This window comes from Xenopus tropicalis, chromosome 10, assembly GCF_000004195.4.
Source record: "Xenopus tropicalis strain Nigerian chromosome 10, UCB_Xtro_10.0, whole genome shotgun sequence".
NCBI classification, from domain to species: Eukaryota; Metazoa; Chordata; class Amphibia; order Anura; family Pipidae; genus Xenopus; species Xenopus tropicalis.
In genome coordinates this window covers 14,703,026-14,723,377 of record NC_030686.2, presented here as the reverse complement: position 1 = coordinate 14,723,377, position 20,352 = coordinate 14,703,026, and the positions used below count along the sequence as shown (strand labels likewise).

Sequence of the window (20,352 nt, the reverse complement as noted above, 5' to 3'; positions counted from 1 at the left end):
GGTGAGACGCGAAAGTTAGATGGAGGATGCTTGGCTTGGGTACTTACCTTCCATAGAAGCAAGATAATTATACCAAGGAGCACAATTCCAGAAACTACCGAGACAATGATCAACCAGAGTGGCAGCTCAGCTGGTGGGGGCTCCTCAAGTTCTGAGTCTATGGAAACAGAGAACTGGGAAGAAGAATAAAAAAAAAATTAGAACATTTTGGGATGGGAGAGGTAGATAATTTAGGACCCAATGCAGATGCAGATATAAAGTAGTGGAGGCAGAACAAATACAGTTGGCTTATATATATATTTCCTAATTAATGGAAACCCAACCTGGAACCCAAACATCTCTCTCAGAAATTGTAGATGGCATGTTCTACAAGACTTAGAACCATTTCAGAAGGACATGTCCTACTAATAACACTGGATGCAATATAAAGCCATCCCAAGGATTATGGCCAAAAGTAATAACATACAAATACAAACAACCGATCAGAGTTATCAAACCAGATACACCCATTTCCCTTCTTGTTTTGTCCTTAGCCACTGATGCTGAACATACAATTGACAGATTTTTTTTGTCTGTATTTCTCTACATACCGTCACAAACTGGCTCTTCATGTTAATGGTGGGTACATCAGTTTTCAGGTACAGCTCAGCTCCTCCCATCACCCACACTCGATCTACATTTCTGTAATCCTGAGGGGGAAGTTGGGATGATGAAGGTAAGGTTAGCAGAAATTAAGCTAAACTGAAAAGTGAATTATAAAATGGCATAAAAACCCTACACCAACAGCTTACATCAGTCAAGGTTTGTATTTCTTAAGTACTATATTAAGCTGACCAGATTGTAACAAACAAAAACAGTAATGATGCACATTAAAACACTTATAAATAATTGTATCAGTGCTGCCTGTGCTCTCAAGCATTCCAAACAAACTCCTCTTGAGGGTAAAAGAATAACAGAGGAGACTGGACTCATCAAATTCTAAAAGAGGGGAAACATTCAGATTCCAGTAGTTTAAACTATTGCTAGAGCAGCAGGTTGGATAGTAACTGGATTGAGAATCTTTTTCACCTCTAGAAAGGTGCTGTTCCAAACTCTTCCCCGCATACTGATGGTTGCTCTTGACTGCATGTCATTCAGTGGACAGGAAAAATGCACACACGTTGCTCCTCCTCCGGAACATTTCTAGAAAAAGGCAAAGAGTCACCTTGATGTGTATGATACTGAATATAAGAATGGTTTGAATACAGGATTCAGTCTGGGTCTTTTTGGAATCACTTTGGCAGAATACTACAGGTGGCCATGCATAGGCCGATCTAGTATGCTCTCTGACGGAGAATGCATGAAGGATATGGTCGACTCTCTGTTGTTGCGATCAGTCGGTACACAAACAGTTGGAAGATCGGGGAGGTTAAAAGACACGCCTCCTCTTCACATTTGTCAGATGAAATTTTCAGACCTGCCAAATCCTGATTTTGCCCGATAGTACTTGGATATCAGGCGGGCCACGGTACATCACCTTAAGTGGCATATTCATCAATATTAAAAATTTTGAGGGGAGGGGGGGGTTAATCATTGCGCCAATTGGCCCAATCTTCATTTCTATATTTATTACAGTTGTCAAATGGATTAATCTTTTAAATAGGCTCTTTAATGTTCTGCCCAATCAGAAATAATGAACCCTAATAATGGACCCTAAACCTGGAGCCTCTTGCTCACTTAGCCATGGAGCGAGCTCTGACTGGCCAAAAGGTTTCTTACCAGTACAGCTTCAGAGCTTTCTCTTCTGACAGCCGCCAACGTCCGAACATCTGGTGTCTCATCAATTTGTCTTCTCCTTCTTTTAACCAAAGTTTCTGAAACCTGCAAACACCAAATATAATATTACCTAAATTAAGGGAAATATTTTGTTTTCTCATCTGTAAGATGAAGGGCATATGACTGAGCTGGTATAACTTATTTATTACTCCTTTATATTGGTTTTATAATAATAAAAATGAAATGCAAAATGATTTCCTGTAGTCTTATATGGCATCTATAAAGGAGGTATTGATTCAGTGTGCAGTCTAAGGGGCTGATTTACTAACCCACGAATCCGACCCGAATTGGAAAAGTTCCGACTTGAAAACGAACATTTTGCGACTTTTTCGTATGTTTTGCGATTTTTTCGGATTCTTTACGAATTTTTCGTTACCAATACGTTTTTTGCGTAAAAACGCGAGTTTTTCGTATCCATTACGAAAGTTGCGTAAAAAGTTGCGCATTTTTCGTAGCGTTAAAACTTACGCGAAAAGTTGCGCATTTTTCGTAGCGTTAAAACTTACGCGAAACTTTGCACCTTTTAAGTTTTAACGCTACGAAAAATGCGCAACTTTTCGCGTAAGTTTTAACGCTACGAAAAATGCGCAACTTTTTACGCAACTTTCGTAATGGATACGAAAAATTCGCGTTTTTACGCAAAAATCGTATTGGTAACGAAAAATTCGTAAAGAATCCGAAAAAATCGCAAAACATACGAAAAAATCGCAAAATACCGATCATTACAAAAAAAACGCAATCGGACTCATTTCGACCCGTTCGTGGGTAAGTAAATCAGCCCCTAAGCCTCACATAAGATGCCACTGTTCTCGGAATGACTGCCCACACCCATCCTTTTCTCCTCCTTTGGCAGTCCCCCTGTAATATTCTAATCCCCTTTCAATGAGCCAGGAGGCTACACAGACTTGTGACAACTAGGTCATGGTCTGTTAAAACTGGTGATGGAAAACCAGCAAATCATTAGAAACAATCTCATATGCACTGTATAAAGATAGAATACAATACACTTACATTCAGGTTTAAGGGGTTGATAACGTCCCCAGACGGATGGCAGGCCTTTTCCGTTCCTGTATTAACCAGGACCTCAGTAGGGTATAACAGCCACTTCCCGTTGGCTACTTCATGGGGCCAATTAAAAGCGATAAACAGTGTTGCCAAGGATGTCAGCGGTTCCCCATAATTGATAACCTAAAAGGTAGAGGGTGAGAGTTATTAGCCAAGCTTCCATTAACTGCTTGCATTATGTGTCGTCCAAAAATATTGTTCCTTACTGTAAAACTGAACTCCACGGGGCTTCCAACATCCTGAACTGTCTTCATGGCAGACTCCCCCATCACATTGCCACTGAAGTAGGTCTGAATGTGGCTTGGCTGGCTGGAAGTGAGGCAAAGAAGTCAAGGATGTTTAATCAGCCTCAATGGTCATGTTAATTATTATGCTAAGATACAGAACTGATATCAGAAGATATAGGTGAAGGCTGTAGATGAAGGAAGGAGAATTCTGGGTACTTACACAGAGAATGATATCTTTAGGGTGTAATCCACTAAGAGTTTAGCATACTCTTCATGCAGATCATCTTGTTTGCTTAACCTAAGGGAAAAAACATCAGTGGAAGAGTAGGTTAAAGGAAGCGCCACTAATGTAGAAGAAAAGACATAAAGTAGAAGAGAAAATTGGTCAAACAGAGGAGGAAGAAGGAGTTAAAAGACTTAAGTAAAATAAGTTGAGATAGTTTAAAAAAGAATACAGACTATGCTTTTTATTTTGCCAATTCATAAGACCTATTATTTTCTTTTGTTTTTGCTTTATCTATTTTTGGCAATATTAGAAGGTGAATTTCTAATGGTTTTCTCCAAATTCTATGACAATGTTAGGTTCAGCCTTGTATAAGACTCTATCCTTCTTGTCTGTTTGGTCACATGCTTCCAGTGTCCCTCTTGGAATGGTGGAATCCCTTTCCAAAAAGACATGATTTCTTGACTAGGGGCTTGGCTAAATGAAGGCATTACTGGAAGAGTCCAGGCAAAATAACAGAAGAACTGAAAGATTCTATAAAAAGCAGTGTCTGCCCGTAAATGCTGCTTGTGCCATTAGACTAAAATAGGGTCTTCCTCTTTGTCCCACGCCCCACTCTCACGTGGATAGCTGAAGTCCGGCCACCACTTCTCGTGTTTTCAATGAGATGCCAACAACTTCGAAAACGATGGTTATTTCAGCCTAGGAGTGAGGGAACAGATAGGTAGAAGATGTTTATGTGGTTGAGAATCTTGTTGGTATGTACATAATCCCCTGTGCCTGCAGCTAGACCAATGGCTTTGGTGGAGGTGGTGTAAAAAGCAGCTATGGGGGCCATGCATGAAAATATACCCAAAAACCAATGCGCCAGATATGTTATAAATTTTTCAACACACAGATCTATCAACTGTCGGAGGAAATTTAGGTTTATGCTGTTCCAGATTATTGCACAACCTAATACATATATCAAATCGTCTGTGTTTATCCCAGTGTTATGGTTCTACCTCTGAACTATGGCGTTCTGCTGTGTGTACTGTCAGTACTATCGCAATTATTTTGATAAAGGTGCAGCATGGTGGAAGTAGGGATCTTTTGTTACTTTAGACCAGTGCTGTCCAACTTCTGTGGTACCGAGGGCCGGAATTTTTCCGACCTACGTGGTGGAGGGCCGATAATGGAAGCAAGTTTTCACTACTCCCCTTTTTGAAACCGCACCCACTTGAACACACCCATGTTATCACATGACCATACCCATATTAATGGTTGTAGTACAGCAAAAACTTGCCATACTCTGCCTGCCCTACCCTGCCTGTGTGTGCCATACTCTGCCTGCCCTACCCTGGCTGTGTGTGCCATACTCTGCCTTCCCTACCCTGCCTGTGTGCCATACTTGGCTGGTTTGTGCCATACTTGGCCTGTGTGTGCCATATTCTGCCTGCCCTACCCTGCCTGTGTGTGCCATACTCTGCCTTCCCTACCCTGCCTGCATGTGCAATACTTTCACTGTGTTTGCCATTCTTGGCTGGTTTGTGCCATACTTGGCCTGTGTGTGCCATACTCTGCCTTCCCTACCCTGCCTGTGTGTGCCATACTCTGCCTTCCCTACCCTGCCTGTGTGTGCCATACTCTGCTTGCCCTATGATGCCTGTGTGTATGGCACACACAGGCAGCCTACAGTGACACAATGCTGGCATTGCTCCTACAGTCTGCACAATAACTATATATTAAAAAAACTTTTTAATTGCAGTACCACCTCAGTATATGTTCTTTTTGTAGTGTGCAGGGATTATTTGTGGGTTTCTACTGCTCCTGAGGTGTGAACAGGGGAACAATGGGGGTGATTACAGCCTGAGCCTGAGGTGTGAACACTGCAGGAGGGGAACAATGCAGAGATTAAAAGGTGTGAACAACACAGGGGATTACATATTTAAACAATACAGCCTGATTACAGCCTGAATCTGAGGTGAGAACCATGCAGGGGGCCAGTTAATCACAGTACTGATACCATTTAAAGCTTACACAACAGTAAGCCATCAAAGCAGCCAGACAGGTGGGGGGCCACACAGAGGGGGGTCGCCAGTTGGACAGCACTGCTTTAGACTATGTTGCGTGACCGCAAAATGGAGATTGTTGATTATTACAGAGACTTTCACCCAAAGATAGACCTGTCTGCGGGACACCTCCCTTTATTTGATCTATAGCCCCAATTTGTGTCCCCAATATAGATAGGCCTAAGGCAGGGTGAAATAAAAGGAAAGGTAAAAGGCAGTAATGGGTTAATACCTAATTTGAGATCATAGTTGGAAGAAATTAGACTAGGGGAAGCCTAGCAAACAACACTGCACCCATTGGTGATAATAAACAACACATATAGTCCCTCTTTTTAAAGGAAACTTAACTAACAATTTTGCCTATAATTTGCCTTATATGGAAATAACTGAATATTGTGCTTCATATATAAAAGGTTAGAATAGCACAGACCATTACTGTATTGTTCTGAAGCTTCTTGTCTCACATACTGTCGCCTCGGTTGGTATGCTATAGAGATGGCTTCCACAAGACTTGTATTTTGTATGACTAATAACTCAGACTTTCTGAAAGAACCTTGTCTCCGAGTCTTGTTTTATGACAAGGCACTTGGGTTAGAACAAATACCAACAAGATATTCTCACCTTCTGATTCCTTTTGAATGGGAAGCCAAGCTCACAGATGATGGTCTCCTTCAAGGTGCAGGCCAGAGGCTGTCAGGGGAAAGACACAATCTGTTAGAATGCAGTGCTTTATGGATATACAAGAGAAAAGTTTTGCTTAGGAGAGACGATATCAGGGAAGAAAGAAGATACAGATCTTGGAATTACAAGATGTGGCCTTGGAAAGATTAAGTCTCAAGCCTTGCAGGGCTGGTTGCACTTACTGGTCGAACAGAGGAAAAGAAAAGCTCAGGTGGAATGGTTATGTTCAGAACTGCCTCATGGGCATCATCCGCTGGTGATGTGGCGCTGGGAAAGTTTGTAACGATAACGTTCAGATTCACCTTATTCACACTTGAGTCATAGTGCAGAATCTGTGAGCCATTTACCCTGTGGGATCAGATGCAATAAAAGGAAGACATATTGAGGATTACCAATGGGGTAATATATAGAAAATAAATGTGTGTGTACATGAATATATCTACAGTGAATATAGGGAGGGGTTATATGGAGAAATGGAGGGATTACAGGGAGAGATTATATGTAGCAAGAGGAGCGGTTATATGGAAAAATGGATGGATTTCAGGGAGAGATTATATGTAGCAAGAGGAGCGGTTATATGGAGAAATAGGAGGAGTTATGTAAACTTATTGATGCAGTCCATAGTGGGAACCCTGGAATTACTGCTGCATCAGTAGGCATTCCTGTACTTAATTCACCAGAAGAGGTATGATGGACACAGGGCCCATTAGCACAACCATACAGTATAGCAAGAAGCGCAAAGATGGTCTCAATAGAGCAACATTTGCATCCTTTTTAGTGCAGCTTCGATACTGTTTGTAAATGACCCTATGACACCCAGATATATCGACTGGGCTGGGGCAATTCTGCTGAGCCCTTGGGCTAACTAGGAGCCATATGATTTTTAGGAGGGCTACCAGAAATCATTTTACTGGATTACAATGCCAGCCTACAAACCAGTACAACTAACTCAGCATTTCAGTTTTCAGGCTCAGATAAAAATGTCCACAACTCTTACTTGGACAGTGGCGCATTTCCAACCACGTACTCGTACTGCATTTGCAGGTTACTTCTGCACACATTATCTGAGCCGCACTCCTTCTGAAAGTGGATCTGCAATAAACAAATACAGAAAACATCATCACAAACTTAAAAATTGGTCTGGACCACACAATCCCGTCGCTCTATTAGTCTAGACTGATTTTTGGAAATGCACATTGGAATTGATATGAGAAGTTGATACCGACACGTTCCCATGAAAATCATTCCGAATGTGAGCACAAATACTTCTATTAATTGAAACGTGGCCTCAAGTCAACACAATCCAGTGGTACTTACGTCAGGCGACACTACAACATGGCTTTAGCAGTCTGGGAAAGACCTGGTCAGGAGTCCTATACTGTCAGAGTATGAAGGGGGATGGTTTTCCTCTATCTCTTAACAGCAAAGGACCTCCCCTGAACAATCATGTAATGGATCCACGCACATTATTTGTAAATTCTGGCTACATGCAACCATACACATAGGTCTTGGGTGCAGACACGTAGGGGATTTAGTATAGATAATAATAGAAAGCAACGGAAGGAGTTTGGTTAACATACGCCCTTTGCTGCTCATTCACCCATCTCTTGCCCCTCCCTGAGCGCTCACCTCCAGCTCTTGGAAGTTGCTCTGGTCTTCACTGAGCACAGGGAAATTATCCAGTGAGCGGACTGCCGATCGTCCTCTCGCCTCCCTCTCCAGAATTGAGTACTTCAAAGAGATGCTGATTGGGTGAAGCTTGTCCCGAATATTATCCTATTAAAGCAGACCGAGAAAGGTGAAAAGAAACATGAGCTTTTGTTAAAAAGAATCAAGAACATAAACTGCCTATATATACAGTAAGTACAATATTGCATGTGGTAGGAGAAGATTTAAGGACAACCCCTTAGGACCTAATGAAATCCTGCCTTATAACAATGACAGCCTAAAGCAGCAAAGAAAGACATCTAATACCAATGTATCCATTTTTAGGAATGTGTACATTTGTGTATTTATGGGGAAAAACTGTTTACTATATTTCTAAAAAAAATAAAATTCTCTACACCCTTTCTAGTAAAATACAACAGTCCAATCTTCCTTTATGGCAGAAATTCAGGATCAGCGTAAAGATAGCCATACACGTTTAGATGTTTCTCTCCCTAACGACCAATTTCAGCAAACCGAACAATCGCACATTTAGCGATTTTTTCATCCGACATCGGTCAGAAAATCATTTGGGCGGGTTTGAGAATTTTCCTCGTTAGCAATGAAATTTGCCAGTTGTCCAATTGTTTTCAGGACCAAGCAGGTAGTCTTCTTAGTTTCAACTAGACGATATCGCTTGAAATGGTAGTTTTCGGTGATGGACAAATCATACGTTTAAACGATTGCTTCAGGATAAGCTTGGTCCTATGATAACTAAAAAATCTTATCATGTATGCCCAGTTTCACAAGCCAAGTAACAGGATCTGATGTTAATGTACCTCTTTGTTGCATCTTACATCACTGCAGGAAATGTTGCAGGCAACAAAAAGATCTTTTCCACAGTGGTATGCTGTAGAGATCCAGAAAATGATTGTGGGTGGGGGGGCATAGGGGTAGGTTTTTTTTCTCCCTGGCTCTCCAAACACCCGCTGGCATCAACTTTCGGAATGGGGAGGAAAAGAACTGTAGGGCCCCTAGCCCTTCAGTTCAGGCACACATGTAGGGGTCATTTATAACAGCAAGTGCAGTGGGCGAGTGCAATCTCTGTTTTAATAGGCTAAAACAGCTTTAATGCATAACATGTATGAAGAAACATAGCATTTAAACACAGATTACACAACAATGCACATCATTCTTTGTCTTTAAAGGAACAGTAACACCAAGAAATGAGATTGTTCTAAAGTAATTGAAATATAATGTACTGTTGCCCTGCACTGGTAAAACTGGGGTGTTTGCTTCAGGAACACTACTATAGTTTATATAAATAAGCTGCTGTGTAGCCATGGGGGCAGCCATTCAAGCTGGAAAAAAGGAGAAAAGGCACAGGTTACATAGCAGATAACAGATAAGACACCATTGTATTCTACAGGGTTTATCTGTTAGCTGCTATATAACCTGTGCCTTTTCTTCTTTTGAATGGCTGCCCCTGGGGCTACACAGCGGGGTATTTATATAAACTATAGTAGGGTTTCTGTAGCAAACACCCCAGCTGTACCAGTGCAGGAACGGCTGCCCCCGGGGCTACACAGCGGGGTATTTATATAAACTATAGTAGGGTTTCTGTAACAAACACCCCAGCTGTACCGGTGCAGGAATGGCTGCCCCCGGGGCTACACAGCAGGGTATTTATATAAACTATAGTAGGGTTTCTGTAGCAAACACCCGAGCTGTACCAGTGCAGGAATGGCTGCCCCCGGGGCTACACAGCGGGGTATTTATATAAACTATAGTAGGGTTTCTGTAGCAAACACCCCAGCTGTACCAGTGCAGGAATGGCTGCCCCCGGGGCTACACAGCGGGGTATTTATATAAACTATAGTAGGGTTTCTGTAGCAAACACCCCAGCTGTACCAGTGCAGGAATGGCTGCCCCCGGGGCTACACAGCAGGGTATTTATATAAACTATAGTGGGTTTCTGTAGCAAACACTCCAGCTGTACCAGTGCAGGAATGGCTGCCCCCGGGGCTACACAGCAGGGTATTTATATAAACTATAGTAGGGTTTCTGTAGCAAACACTCCAGCTGTACCAGTGCAGGAATGGCTGCCCCCGGGGCTACACAGCAGGGTTTATATAAACTCTAGTAATGTTTCTGAAGCAAACACCCCAGTTTTACCAGTGCAGGGCAGCAGTACATTATAGTTTAATTTCTTTAAAATATATACATTTTTTTGGTGTTACTGTTCCTTTAAGCCTGACAGAGTCGTCATTGTAACATTCATATTTATTTCATTGTACTTCCTTACATTTTCTTCAAAAACTGCCATATTTATAGCAAAACTTCCTGTTCTTGCAGCTGCTTGGGGTTTTTAAAGCTTCTCGATAATGTGTCGCTGTCTATATTTACTGTATAGGCTGATCATTCAAACCACTACCTATTTTCTAGGGTAAATAATAAGCTAACAACCAGATAGCTGCTAAAATTCCCAACTGGAGAGCTGCTGTGCAAATAACATGCTAGATTTCTTCTGGAAGCAACAAGGGGCAATTCTGTGAAGGGATAAATATGGCTACAACACCCCAATCACACCACATGCATACATAGCACTGGGGGCCCATACTAGGGTAACAAAAGAGACAAGGCATGCTGGTCTGGTAGTGTGTCATGGCAGATTCTGTGAATATGGGCTCTGGGCTCAGTAGATCTAGCTCTGTAAGTGATTCTGTGTACATTTGAGTACCTAGATGTGTGTGTCTTGCCATAGATTGTATCTTTTTAGATATGTCTTATAATGTCTTACACTATAACAAAGAGCTGTAATCCATATATGGGCTGAGTCTTCTGGGGAAATGAAGGAAATGTTACAACCTGGGTTTGTGGACTGGAACCACAAGTGTCTGAGGTCGTAGCACACATCCTGTTCTGTCTGTGAGCCTTTGGTTATGTACTGTATGTAGCAAAGGAGAAAGGGGCCAATGCAGTGTAATTCACATATTGCCTTTTTTTGCGGTAGTTTCATTTACTGTGTACCCCAGAAAACATTCTCAGAGATTAAACTGGGAACATTTCTGGACACTCCCTAATGTGTATTGGCTACACCTCATCCATCATAGGCCTGCCCCCAGCTGGACCCCCAATTCCCTTTTTATCAAGGAATTTAAAACAAATCTGCAAGAAAACCAATAGTGAATATGGCCACTAGTTATACACATGCAGGATTATGGGTATATAATTGTACATACAAAACTAATTGGGTTAGATAAGCTGGGGCCCACAGAAACTTGCAAATAAGAGGAAAAAATATATGATAAAATCCACAATCCTGTCACAGTACAAAAATGGGTACCCGCGGGTATTGAGAGTTTTTCCTGCCCTGAGACTGTACAAGGGGAGTAAGCACATGGCTGTGTCACTGAATGCTCCATTTATGCTGCTTTAGGAAGGTTTATTTTACTAATAAAACATTGGTGAACTTCAATAAACAGAGTAAATGACATTTAGATAGATAGAAAGTCTTACTAATAGGAGCAGCTGAACATTCTGACACTTGGTATCTGGCATAGAGAAGAGTCCCTGGTACACAGCCCCAGAAGCACCCTGGAATTTCACCCTAGGTGGGCGTCTGTCATGGTCGGCCTCTAAAGTGTACTGCAAAGCTGGAAGGCAGAAGAGGATTAATAATAAGTGCCTGAAATGTATGCGTTCCCCTATGCCGAACTTTGAGATTGTTCATAAAATGTAATATTGCTTCCCACACAGAAATAGAATCACCCTACTACTTTCTTTGGATGCATTGCTAAAAAACACCTACTACTGCCTCACATACACCATGTACTGCCTCGCATACACCTTGTACTGCCTCACATACACCTTGTACTGCCTCACATACACCTACTACTGCCTCACATACACCTTGTACTGCCTCACATACACCTACTACTGCCTCACATACACCTTGTACTGCCTCACATACACCTTGTACTGCCTCGCATACACCTTGTACTGCCTCACATACACCTTGTACTGCCTCGCAAACACCTTGTACTGCCTCGCATACACCTTGTACTGCCTCGCATACACCTTGTACTGCCTCGCATACACCTTGTACTGCCTCGCATACACCTTGTACTGCCTCGCATACACCTTGTACTGCCTCACATACACCTACTACTGCCTCACATACACCTTGTACTGCCTCACATACACCTACTACTGCCTCACATACACCTTGTACTGCCTCACATACACCTTGTACTGCCTCACATACACCTACTACTGCCTCGCATACACCTTGTACTGCCTCACATACACCTTGTACTGCCTCACATACACCTACTACTGCCTCACATACACCTTGTACTGCCTCACATACACCTACTACTGCCTCACACACACCTTGTACTGCCTCACATACAGTGTTAAGAAACACCTACCACTGTCACGTACATCGCTAGAAAAGCCTTATACTGTCTAAAATAAAGTGCTTGAAACCACAAACTGCAAGAAACTCTGACCACTACTTCAAACACAATTCTACAAACACCTACTCTTGCCTTAAATACAAAAGTAAGAAACACTTACCATCCATGCACGGTGCTAGAGACATCTACTACTTTCTTAAAGACCTAACAGTACAAACTGCCCTCAGATCTTGTGCAGAACCCCCATAAGCTCAGATTTGATCCTTTCCAGATAAAAGGTGCCAATGCAGTTCTACTCCAATCCATACAAAATGACTGCCCCGTATACTCACTGATATTCTTTCGGTAGGCAGCGTTCCCAGTACTTAGCGTATAGGAGAAGCAGACAAGGACATCAATGCTACCAAGAGAAAGGACATGAGATTGAGTTACTAGGGTTCATTAACTGACACTGGGGAAATCCTAGCAACCAGACATTTGCTTTTATTATTCTACTGGCAGTAGAGCCTAGGGTATTATGGGACAGCAGTGAAGTAAGATAAAAAAGGCAAAAAGACAATCGTAGAGAACTAGCAAAGAGCAATATATAAGAAATGATCAGTCTCACCAGGAAGTATTCGAACATTTGCTTGGATCCACCAGTGTAGGAGTCACCTTAAAATCCTTTGAGATATTAATAACCGGGCGAGACCTATAAAAAAAGAAATGCCGCAATGAAAGCTGCAGCCAAAAACAGAATATACGAAATTCTTCAACCAACTGCTTCTGCCTATACAAAAAGACTTTACCTCAGAAGGGCGATACGGTCAGTCAGACTTCCCACGAGCAAATCTGGGTAGGCGTTATCATCCACGTCAAGCCCTCCGCTGAGTGAGTATCCAAAAGTGGAGATATTTGCTACTTGAGAGCCATCAATCACCTTTAGGAAAGAGCCACACCACAGTTACATGGGAATAAGAGATATTCCATTGTGAATACAAAGACTATGGGGACATGCAGACAGGCACTGTACCTGTGAAGGTTCTTGCTTTGGGCCGTCGGCATTGCTGTTATAGATGTACACTTTACCCAGTCCGTCAAACGGGGCTCCCACTGCCAGGTCTGTGAAACAAAGGTGGTGCTTTTAGAAACCTTACAACAAAAACTGCACATCAACTCAAGCCTCTATATTATTCATGCATCCTGAAGATACCCAGAGATACTGAGGCTCAGCTGCACCTAGTAATAAGAATAAGGTACAGGTATGGCACCTGTTATCCAGAATGCTCGGGAATGCTCCGTAATTTGGGTCTCCATACTTGAAGGAACTGAAAGTCCGTACGAGAAAAGTCACAGAAAAGTTGTGAGGATCCCAAACATTTGAATTGTTGCATGAAAACTGCGACTTTTTCTAATTGTCGCACAAAAAAAAAAAAAACAGCGTAAAAAGGGAAGGGTCATCTGCCATTGATTTCCACATGATCTTGGCAACTTTTACCTGGCGAATTGTCGGATTCCGATATTTAGCTATTTTGTTGCATCTTAAATCTCTAAAAAGTTGTTCCCATATTGGGAAAAAAAAATGTAGGCGGTTAGTATAGCCCCCTAAGGCTACTAAAAAAAATCATTTAAACATTAAATAAGCCCAATAGGATTGTTTTGCCCCCAATAATTCATTATATCTTAGTTGCGATCAAGTACAGGTACTGTTTTATTATTACAGAGAAAAGGGAATCATTTAACCATTAAATAAACCCAATAAGGGGTAATTATATCTCTGCCCCCAATAAGGGGTAATTATATCTTAGTTGGGATCAAGTACAGGTACTGTTTTATTATTACAGAGAAAAGGGAATCATTTAACCATTAAATAAACCCAATAGGGCTGTTCTGCCCCCAATAAGGGGTAATTATATCTTAGTTGGGATCAAGTACAAGGTGCTGTTTTATTATTACAGAGTTAAAAATGTTAATTATTTGATAAAAATGGAGTCTATGAGAGGTGGCCATTCCGTAATTCAGAGCTTTCTGGATAACGAGTTTCTGGATAATGGATCCTATGCCTGTTCTACATGCCATAAGCCAAGGTGCATCTCCCATTGTCCAGAAGGAAGACTTCTTGTAGAAGCGCTGCTCCCCACCAACAGTTTCCAGCAGAATGGGATGTCTGTGCGGATCTTAGTTTATGGCACCACTGTTTGACTGTCAATGATCTTTACATGGAGACAAAGTAATCAGCCTATGGCCATAGGGAAGGACTGTAACATGGCAGCTGGATCACTTACCGGTAAATCCATCCTGATTAATGTCTCCAATGTTTGCCAGGGCAAAGCCGAACCCAGAGAAGCTGCTCCCGTGCAGCACCATTGCTGCCTTATCATTGAAAAACCCTGCCACGTTGTTATACACATATACTGCACCCCCTATCTCCTCTTTTCGATCAAAATAGTAGGGAGCTCCAACAACTATGTCCTGCCACCTGTAGGTAAGACAAAAGAGAATAAAAAAGAAAAGACTATAAGAACACACCTACAAAGCGCAAACACACAATGTCAGGACCAGCTATTGCTACTTTGTGCATAGTCCTCTTTGGGCACTAGCAACATTTCAGACCAACATTGGTCCTTGTCCAAGCTATCAATGTTGGTCTGAAACGTTGCTAGTGCCCAAGTCAGAACCCTTAATAAAGGCTTTTAAAGAAGATATTTCTTATTGTGGTGCTGTTCACAAAGAGGATATTGGACAAGTGGATGGATCTGGCTATCAAGTGACATGCACCTGTAATAAAGTGTATTTTGAAGGTGCTGACGAAAGTTGTTGAGGATTTCTTTGTGCATAGTGTCTGAGTCCCCATGTACTGCCCACAATTGTATAGTTTTGCCTTTGTTGTAATAAGCGTTGAAAAGAAGAGGCAGGAAGGACACACTCACCCGTCATTATTAAGATCAGCCAATGCAATGGCGCTGCCAAAGTAGGAGCCCACCTGCTGACCATTCAGCACATGCTTTACTACCATAATGTTCTTTTGCACATCCAGCAGGAACACAGCGCCTTTGCTTTCCCATCTGGGAGCACTAGACACCACTGTCACTTGGTCCTTATGCAGAACTCTGGAGTTAACCTGGACTGTATACCCTGCATGAGAGGAAGAACAGAATCACCCATGGTAGCTGGGCCCGACTGTCAAGGAATATAATGTTATGGAACCAGAACAGGGTGGCAAGGAGATGAGAATTAAAAAGAGAACTATATAAGAGTGCACTGAAAGATGCAAGTGAAGCTCAGAGAGGGTGAGGGGCAGACAGTGAGAGAAGGAACAGCGAGAAGGGAAAGTGAAGAAGAGAGGAACTGAAAGAAATTACCCATATAGATGTTAAATGTATTATTGGTAGGATAATAGATTTCCTTTAGGTCCCAGGCTGTATCTCTCTGTAGGATGAAGTTTGAACCTGAAAAACAAAATCACACTAACAGCTAAAGCTTGGTACAATCTTACGGAACAGGATGTGGGGGTGAAAAGCTTTATCTGTCATGATGCATTATAGCAAATTGAGTCTTCCTACTCCTAAAGGGTAAGTAAGCTTGCCCATATCCATGGCTTTGTCTGTTTCTAGTGAGAGTATCTGCCAGGGCTAAATACAAAAGGGGCTGAAAGGAGAAACTGTGACATTCATAGGTACAGACCTCCCTTGCACCTCATTTAGGACGATACAAAGTACTGTGGCACCCCTGCAGGACTTACAACAAGAAAAGTTCACCCAGCACACCCTTACCTCCTCCAACAATTCTTACTCGGTGCACAGCCCAGAGAGTCAGCACTCCCAGCGCAGTCCAGCAAAAAATAGTTGACCGGTACAACGAGTGTAATGCAAGCGGGGCTTGGCCCCTGTGTGATTATTCAAAAAATAGCAGCCTGCAGGACTTACACACATTCTGTGCTTTGTGAAGGAATTTCAATCCAGCACAAGGGATAGAGTGCAAGTTGCACAAGTCACTAGTTGCACCAGTACCCACAATAAATATAACATAAGTGCTCATTTATGAAGCAAGTGCAAAATGTATATACAACCCTGCAGGTATTTTACTCACACTGCAGCTCCCCCCCCCCCCCCAAATTCCTACATTAAAACCACTAAGTTGTGTCCCAAGGTACCACTAATTGGTCTACAAGATACACCAATACAGGTGCAACATTTAAACCCCCTTTTCGGGAATCATGTGGAAGTTGTGGTGCACAGTTTCAGAGTTAGGATAAGTGCCAGTTCCAGGTTGCGGTGTCATGAACTGTATTATTTTCCTATTTGTTTGGGCAGAATTGGGGCAGATAACGCATGAGAGAATTAGGTAGGATACACTGCAGCTCTAATGACATGACATGAAAAAGGGAAGGACAAGCCTATTACATGAGGATCAAAGCATCTCACCTTGCCATGTATATGCCCCAGGTGCTCCAAAATAGACCATATTACTGGTAAATCCCCCACTGATGCCCATCTGGCACATGCCCGTGGCGTCAAAATCAGAATTAGGGTCACACAGCTCATTGTGATAGGTCTGCCAATCGTCATCTTCATTCAGCTCCAAATTGTTTCCTCTAATATAGCATTTTCCTATCATCCGCCGCTGGTCCTCCTCTCCTGACCAACGCACTGACGTGTATCTATGGCCGCAAACCTGGCATGGGTGGCATAAGAATTGTCTAAACAAAAGCAGTCCTTCTGCCCAAGTAATCCCAAAGAATAGAAGACATCCTATCAGAAGCCTCTGCTTTAATAATGCAACCATAGTAATGGGCAAGATTGTAATGGGATAGATTGATGATAGATAGATAGATAGATAGATAGATAGATAGATGATAGATAGATAAATATATATTGTATACAGGTGTGGGACCTGTTACCCACAACCTGGGGCTTTCTGGATAAGGGGTCTATCAGAAATTTGGATCTTCATACCTTAAGTCTGCTAAAAATCTATAAAGAAAACAATCGTTTTGCCTTCAATGCAAACTCATACAGCTTAGTTACAGAAAAAGAAATCATTTTTAAAAATGTGAATTATTTGATTAAAATTGAGCCTTTGGGCGATGACCTTCCAGGAATTCGGTGCTTTCTCGATAGCGGGTTTCTGGATAATGGGCCCCATACCTGTATTTACTTAAAAAATGTATCCATGCACACGGTGATAAGTGATACGTGCATGGTGCATGTGTATGTGTTTCTCCTTATTTATGCTTTTCTGCCATTCAATGCAAGCCCCAATATCATCACAAACAAAATATTGAATTGTTTTTTTTGCCTGTTTTAGAATTCTCAAAATAGAAAACAGTAGAACGATAGATTCACAAACAGGGTCTGACTTGCCTGACAGAATGCCAGAGCATATGTTGGTGGCCCCAGCCCTAGTGGACCCCTGCCAAGGCCAATTTCTTTCAGACATTTCTTATTTTCACCATAGGTCTATATGTCATTTATATATATATATATATATATATATATATATATATATATATATAATATATTATATTATATTTAGCAATGTTACATCTAATTGTTGTGTTAGGGGCCCTTAGTTTCCAGTTCTCTGGTGGGCTCTAGAAGGCCCAGTCCGACACTGAGACAGAAATACATTACATACTGTATATGAACTCACACCAAAGCAGATTCTCTCTCTGTACCACACAGAATTGACCCCTGGCTGTTATTTTACTAGCTGATCCTTCTTCCCATAGTAGATCCAGGTGACAACATCCACTGAGCCCTCGCACCTGAAATCTCTCTCATATCTATATTATATCCAGTGCTGCGGAATATGTTGGCGCTTTATAAATAAATGTTAATAATAATAATAATATTATTAATGCCGATATAGGAGTGTGCTATAAAATGCGGCTGTATTGGTTTGTTACTGACACAGAGTATTTTCTGTGTTTGTGTATGTACCCATTGGAAACACGTTCCCTAGAGATTCCCAATTGCACCACTTACCAGCACTCTTCCATCAGGCCCTTGTGACGCCACCGTTACACCCAGCCACATATTCTCGATAATGTTGTTCTGAGGGTCGCCTGTGTGGGAAACAATATTTAAAAAAAGATTAGTGACATTCAGGAAGGTGAAAACTGAGGGACACTTTATTTTATGCACTGGCTGGGATGAGAGGCGGAACTTCCTACTCTATGTCAACAATGGAGGAGTGGGTTCTGCCTTGTGAATGACAGTCAGTGTAGAAAAGAGAACTTGCTTTGGACAGAGATAAAGCAAACAGTTCCCTATAATCTATTTACAGGACATCCAGCTTGTGCTTTAGTTCTGATGGCAGCCATTGCCTCATACCTGTCACTTCCTGGTGCACAATAGATGGACCTTCTGATCTGCAGTGATTATGGCTAAGGGGGGCTTTGTAGATTTTGCACAGCTTGTTTATTTTGGGACAAAGAAAGTAGGCTTAAGGTGGCCATACACAAGCCAAACCATACGATACCTGGCAGACCAGCACGCAGGCTATATGAATAAATATCATATCATGCGTATAGCAACTTTTCAGTTGCTCATTTTGATTGGCCATGCCAGCTAAATGATCCGAACAGCAGGAAGAAACAAGGAACGGTGGCTTTCACTGACTTTCTTTCTGATGACCAATAACAAATTTCAGTCAGGACAGATAATCTTCTGTCCACATGTGCGAGTAAAGATGGCCAATATCGGGGTAATTCAATCATTTGACCCTAAGGCATAGGCTCTGTCGGACTGAGGACCACATCAACGAGCCAATGCAGTCCCCGATTAAACCTGTCCTATTGAGATCTGGCCAATTGTAGGCCAGATATCGTTAGGTAGGCCCATCAGGCATGAAATCTGCCTGTGTATGGCCACCTTAAGGCACACTTCAGATAGAATTCATAGCATTTATAGATACAACAAGCATTTCAAAGGTAAGCCTTTGCATTGCTTTTTCTTAAACTCTTTTAAGAAATTACTGATATAGAAAAATAAAACCACTTTCTAAGTTGGCTAATTTTAACAATGTGCCCAGAATGTAGGGCATTAAATGATGATACTATAACTTTAAATTCTTCTCAAAGAAAATCATGATGGACTTATGCCATGTTATTCAGATAGATGTGTATCATTCTTAAATAGCAAAGAGAGATCAGGGTGGGGCTGTAAGTATATAAACATTGTGCAGACACCACAGGCAAGGCTAGGGCCATGGCACACTAGGAGATTAGTTGCCCTCAATACTTCTTCTCTACCACGGGCTAATCCCCTACACATGCTTTCCCATCAACAATCATGAAAATTGCCGGTGGGAATAAAGGCAAAGAAACTACAACAACAAAGCAACGTGCATGTTTTCCCACCAGTAATTTACATTATTGCTGGTGAGATTAGTTGCCCACGGTAGCGCAGATTTATAGCAGGAGCTTATCTCCCTATGTGCCATCACCTTTAAGGGTAGGGGCATATGGGACGGATGATTTGCTATTCTCATCTCCTTAGTGCAGTTGCACACAGGACAATTATGTGCCTGTGGAGCTACACAGAGGAGTGGAAGAGATTGCATACCTCCCAACATTTGAAAAATGCAAAGAGGGACACATTTCTGGGGGATTTGGGGTCATTTTATGTGTTATTAGAGTTTTTCTAAAAAAGGTCAATACGGTTGTATGTAAGTGCAGGTGAAGCTTGTTAACTTTTTCTGGGCTCTCTGCCAAAAGCCCACTTATCTAATTAAGTTTGAGAAACATTGTAACCCAGCTTGCTTAGTTGTTACTGCGGAAACAGCAAACGGAGGGAAAATGAAGCAAATTCTTTTTAAAATACAAATAAACCAATAAAAAATAGTGTTGAAAAAAATGTCATTAATTCTGGTATACCATTTGAAACAACAGAACTAAATAGTGTTTGGCGGACGAACTACCCCTTCATCCTCTGCCCGCCATCATACAATGTGCCATGCGGATCTTTGCACTTACTTTCCGGATCAATGGGCACCCTAAAGCAGTCATTGGTAGAGCTGGTAATGGGACAGGCGTAGAGTGCACCAGTCCTGTTTGCTTTCACACTCGGCGCTGCTGCATCCTGAGGAGCTCCTGAGAGAAGCCTGAGAAAGATTGAAATGGGATTGTAAGAAAAAAAATAAAAATACATGTAGAACAGAGGCAGTCTAATGATCAAACACTGAGTAGACTTATATAGAGTATACAATTTAGAGAAATGGAGGGCAAGTATATCCTTGCCAAA

The 20,352-nt window shown here is 41.9% G+C and overlaps 1 protein-coding gene across 1 annotated transcript in view; it reads right to left on the bottom strand.

The window, feature by feature from the left end:
• Positions 1-20,352, bottom strand: part of itga3 (integrin subunit alpha 3) — a 36,083-nt gene that overhangs the window by 3,115 nt on the left and 12,616 nt on the right. The window contains exons 2-24 of the mRNA XM_004918608.4: positions 20,085-20,212; positions 18,094-18,173; positions 16,531-16,780; positions 15,469-15,555; positions 15,037-15,241; positions 14,392-14,585; positions 13,140-13,228; positions 12,916-13,046; positions 12,735-12,818; positions 12,460-12,527; positions 11,226-11,362; positions 7,692-7,838; positions 7,060-7,154; positions 6,245-6,410; positions 6,003-6,071; positions 3,953-4,032; positions 3,328-3,405; positions 3,087-3,189; positions 2,827-3,003; positions 1,759-1,860; positions 1,069-1,182; positions 591-689; positions 48-173 (exon numbers count right to left, since the gene is read on the bottom strand). Coding sequence (XP_004918665.2) covers positions 48-173; positions 591-689; positions 1,069-1,182; positions 1,759-1,860; positions 2,827-3,003; positions 3,087-3,189; positions 3,328-3,405; positions 3,953-4,032; positions 6,003-6,071; positions 6,245-6,410; positions 7,060-7,154; positions 7,692-7,838; positions 11,226-11,362; positions 12,460-12,527; positions 12,735-12,818; positions 12,916-13,046; positions 13,140-13,228; positions 14,392-14,585; positions 15,037-15,241; positions 15,469-15,555; positions 16,531-16,780; positions 18,094-18,173; positions 20,085-20,212 — 2,809 coding nt within the window. The remainder of the gene's footprint in view (positions 1-47; positions 174-590; positions 690-1,068; positions 1,183-1,758; positions 1,861-2,826; positions 3,004-3,086; positions 3,190-3,327; positions 3,406-3,952; positions 4,033-6,002; positions 6,072-6,244; positions 6,411-7,059; positions 7,155-7,691; positions 7,839-11,225; positions 11,363-12,459; positions 12,528-12,734; positions 12,819-12,915; positions 13,047-13,139; positions 13,229-14,391; positions 14,586-15,036; positions 15,242-15,468; positions 15,556-16,530; positions 16,781-18,093; positions 18,174-20,084; positions 20,213-20,352) is intronic.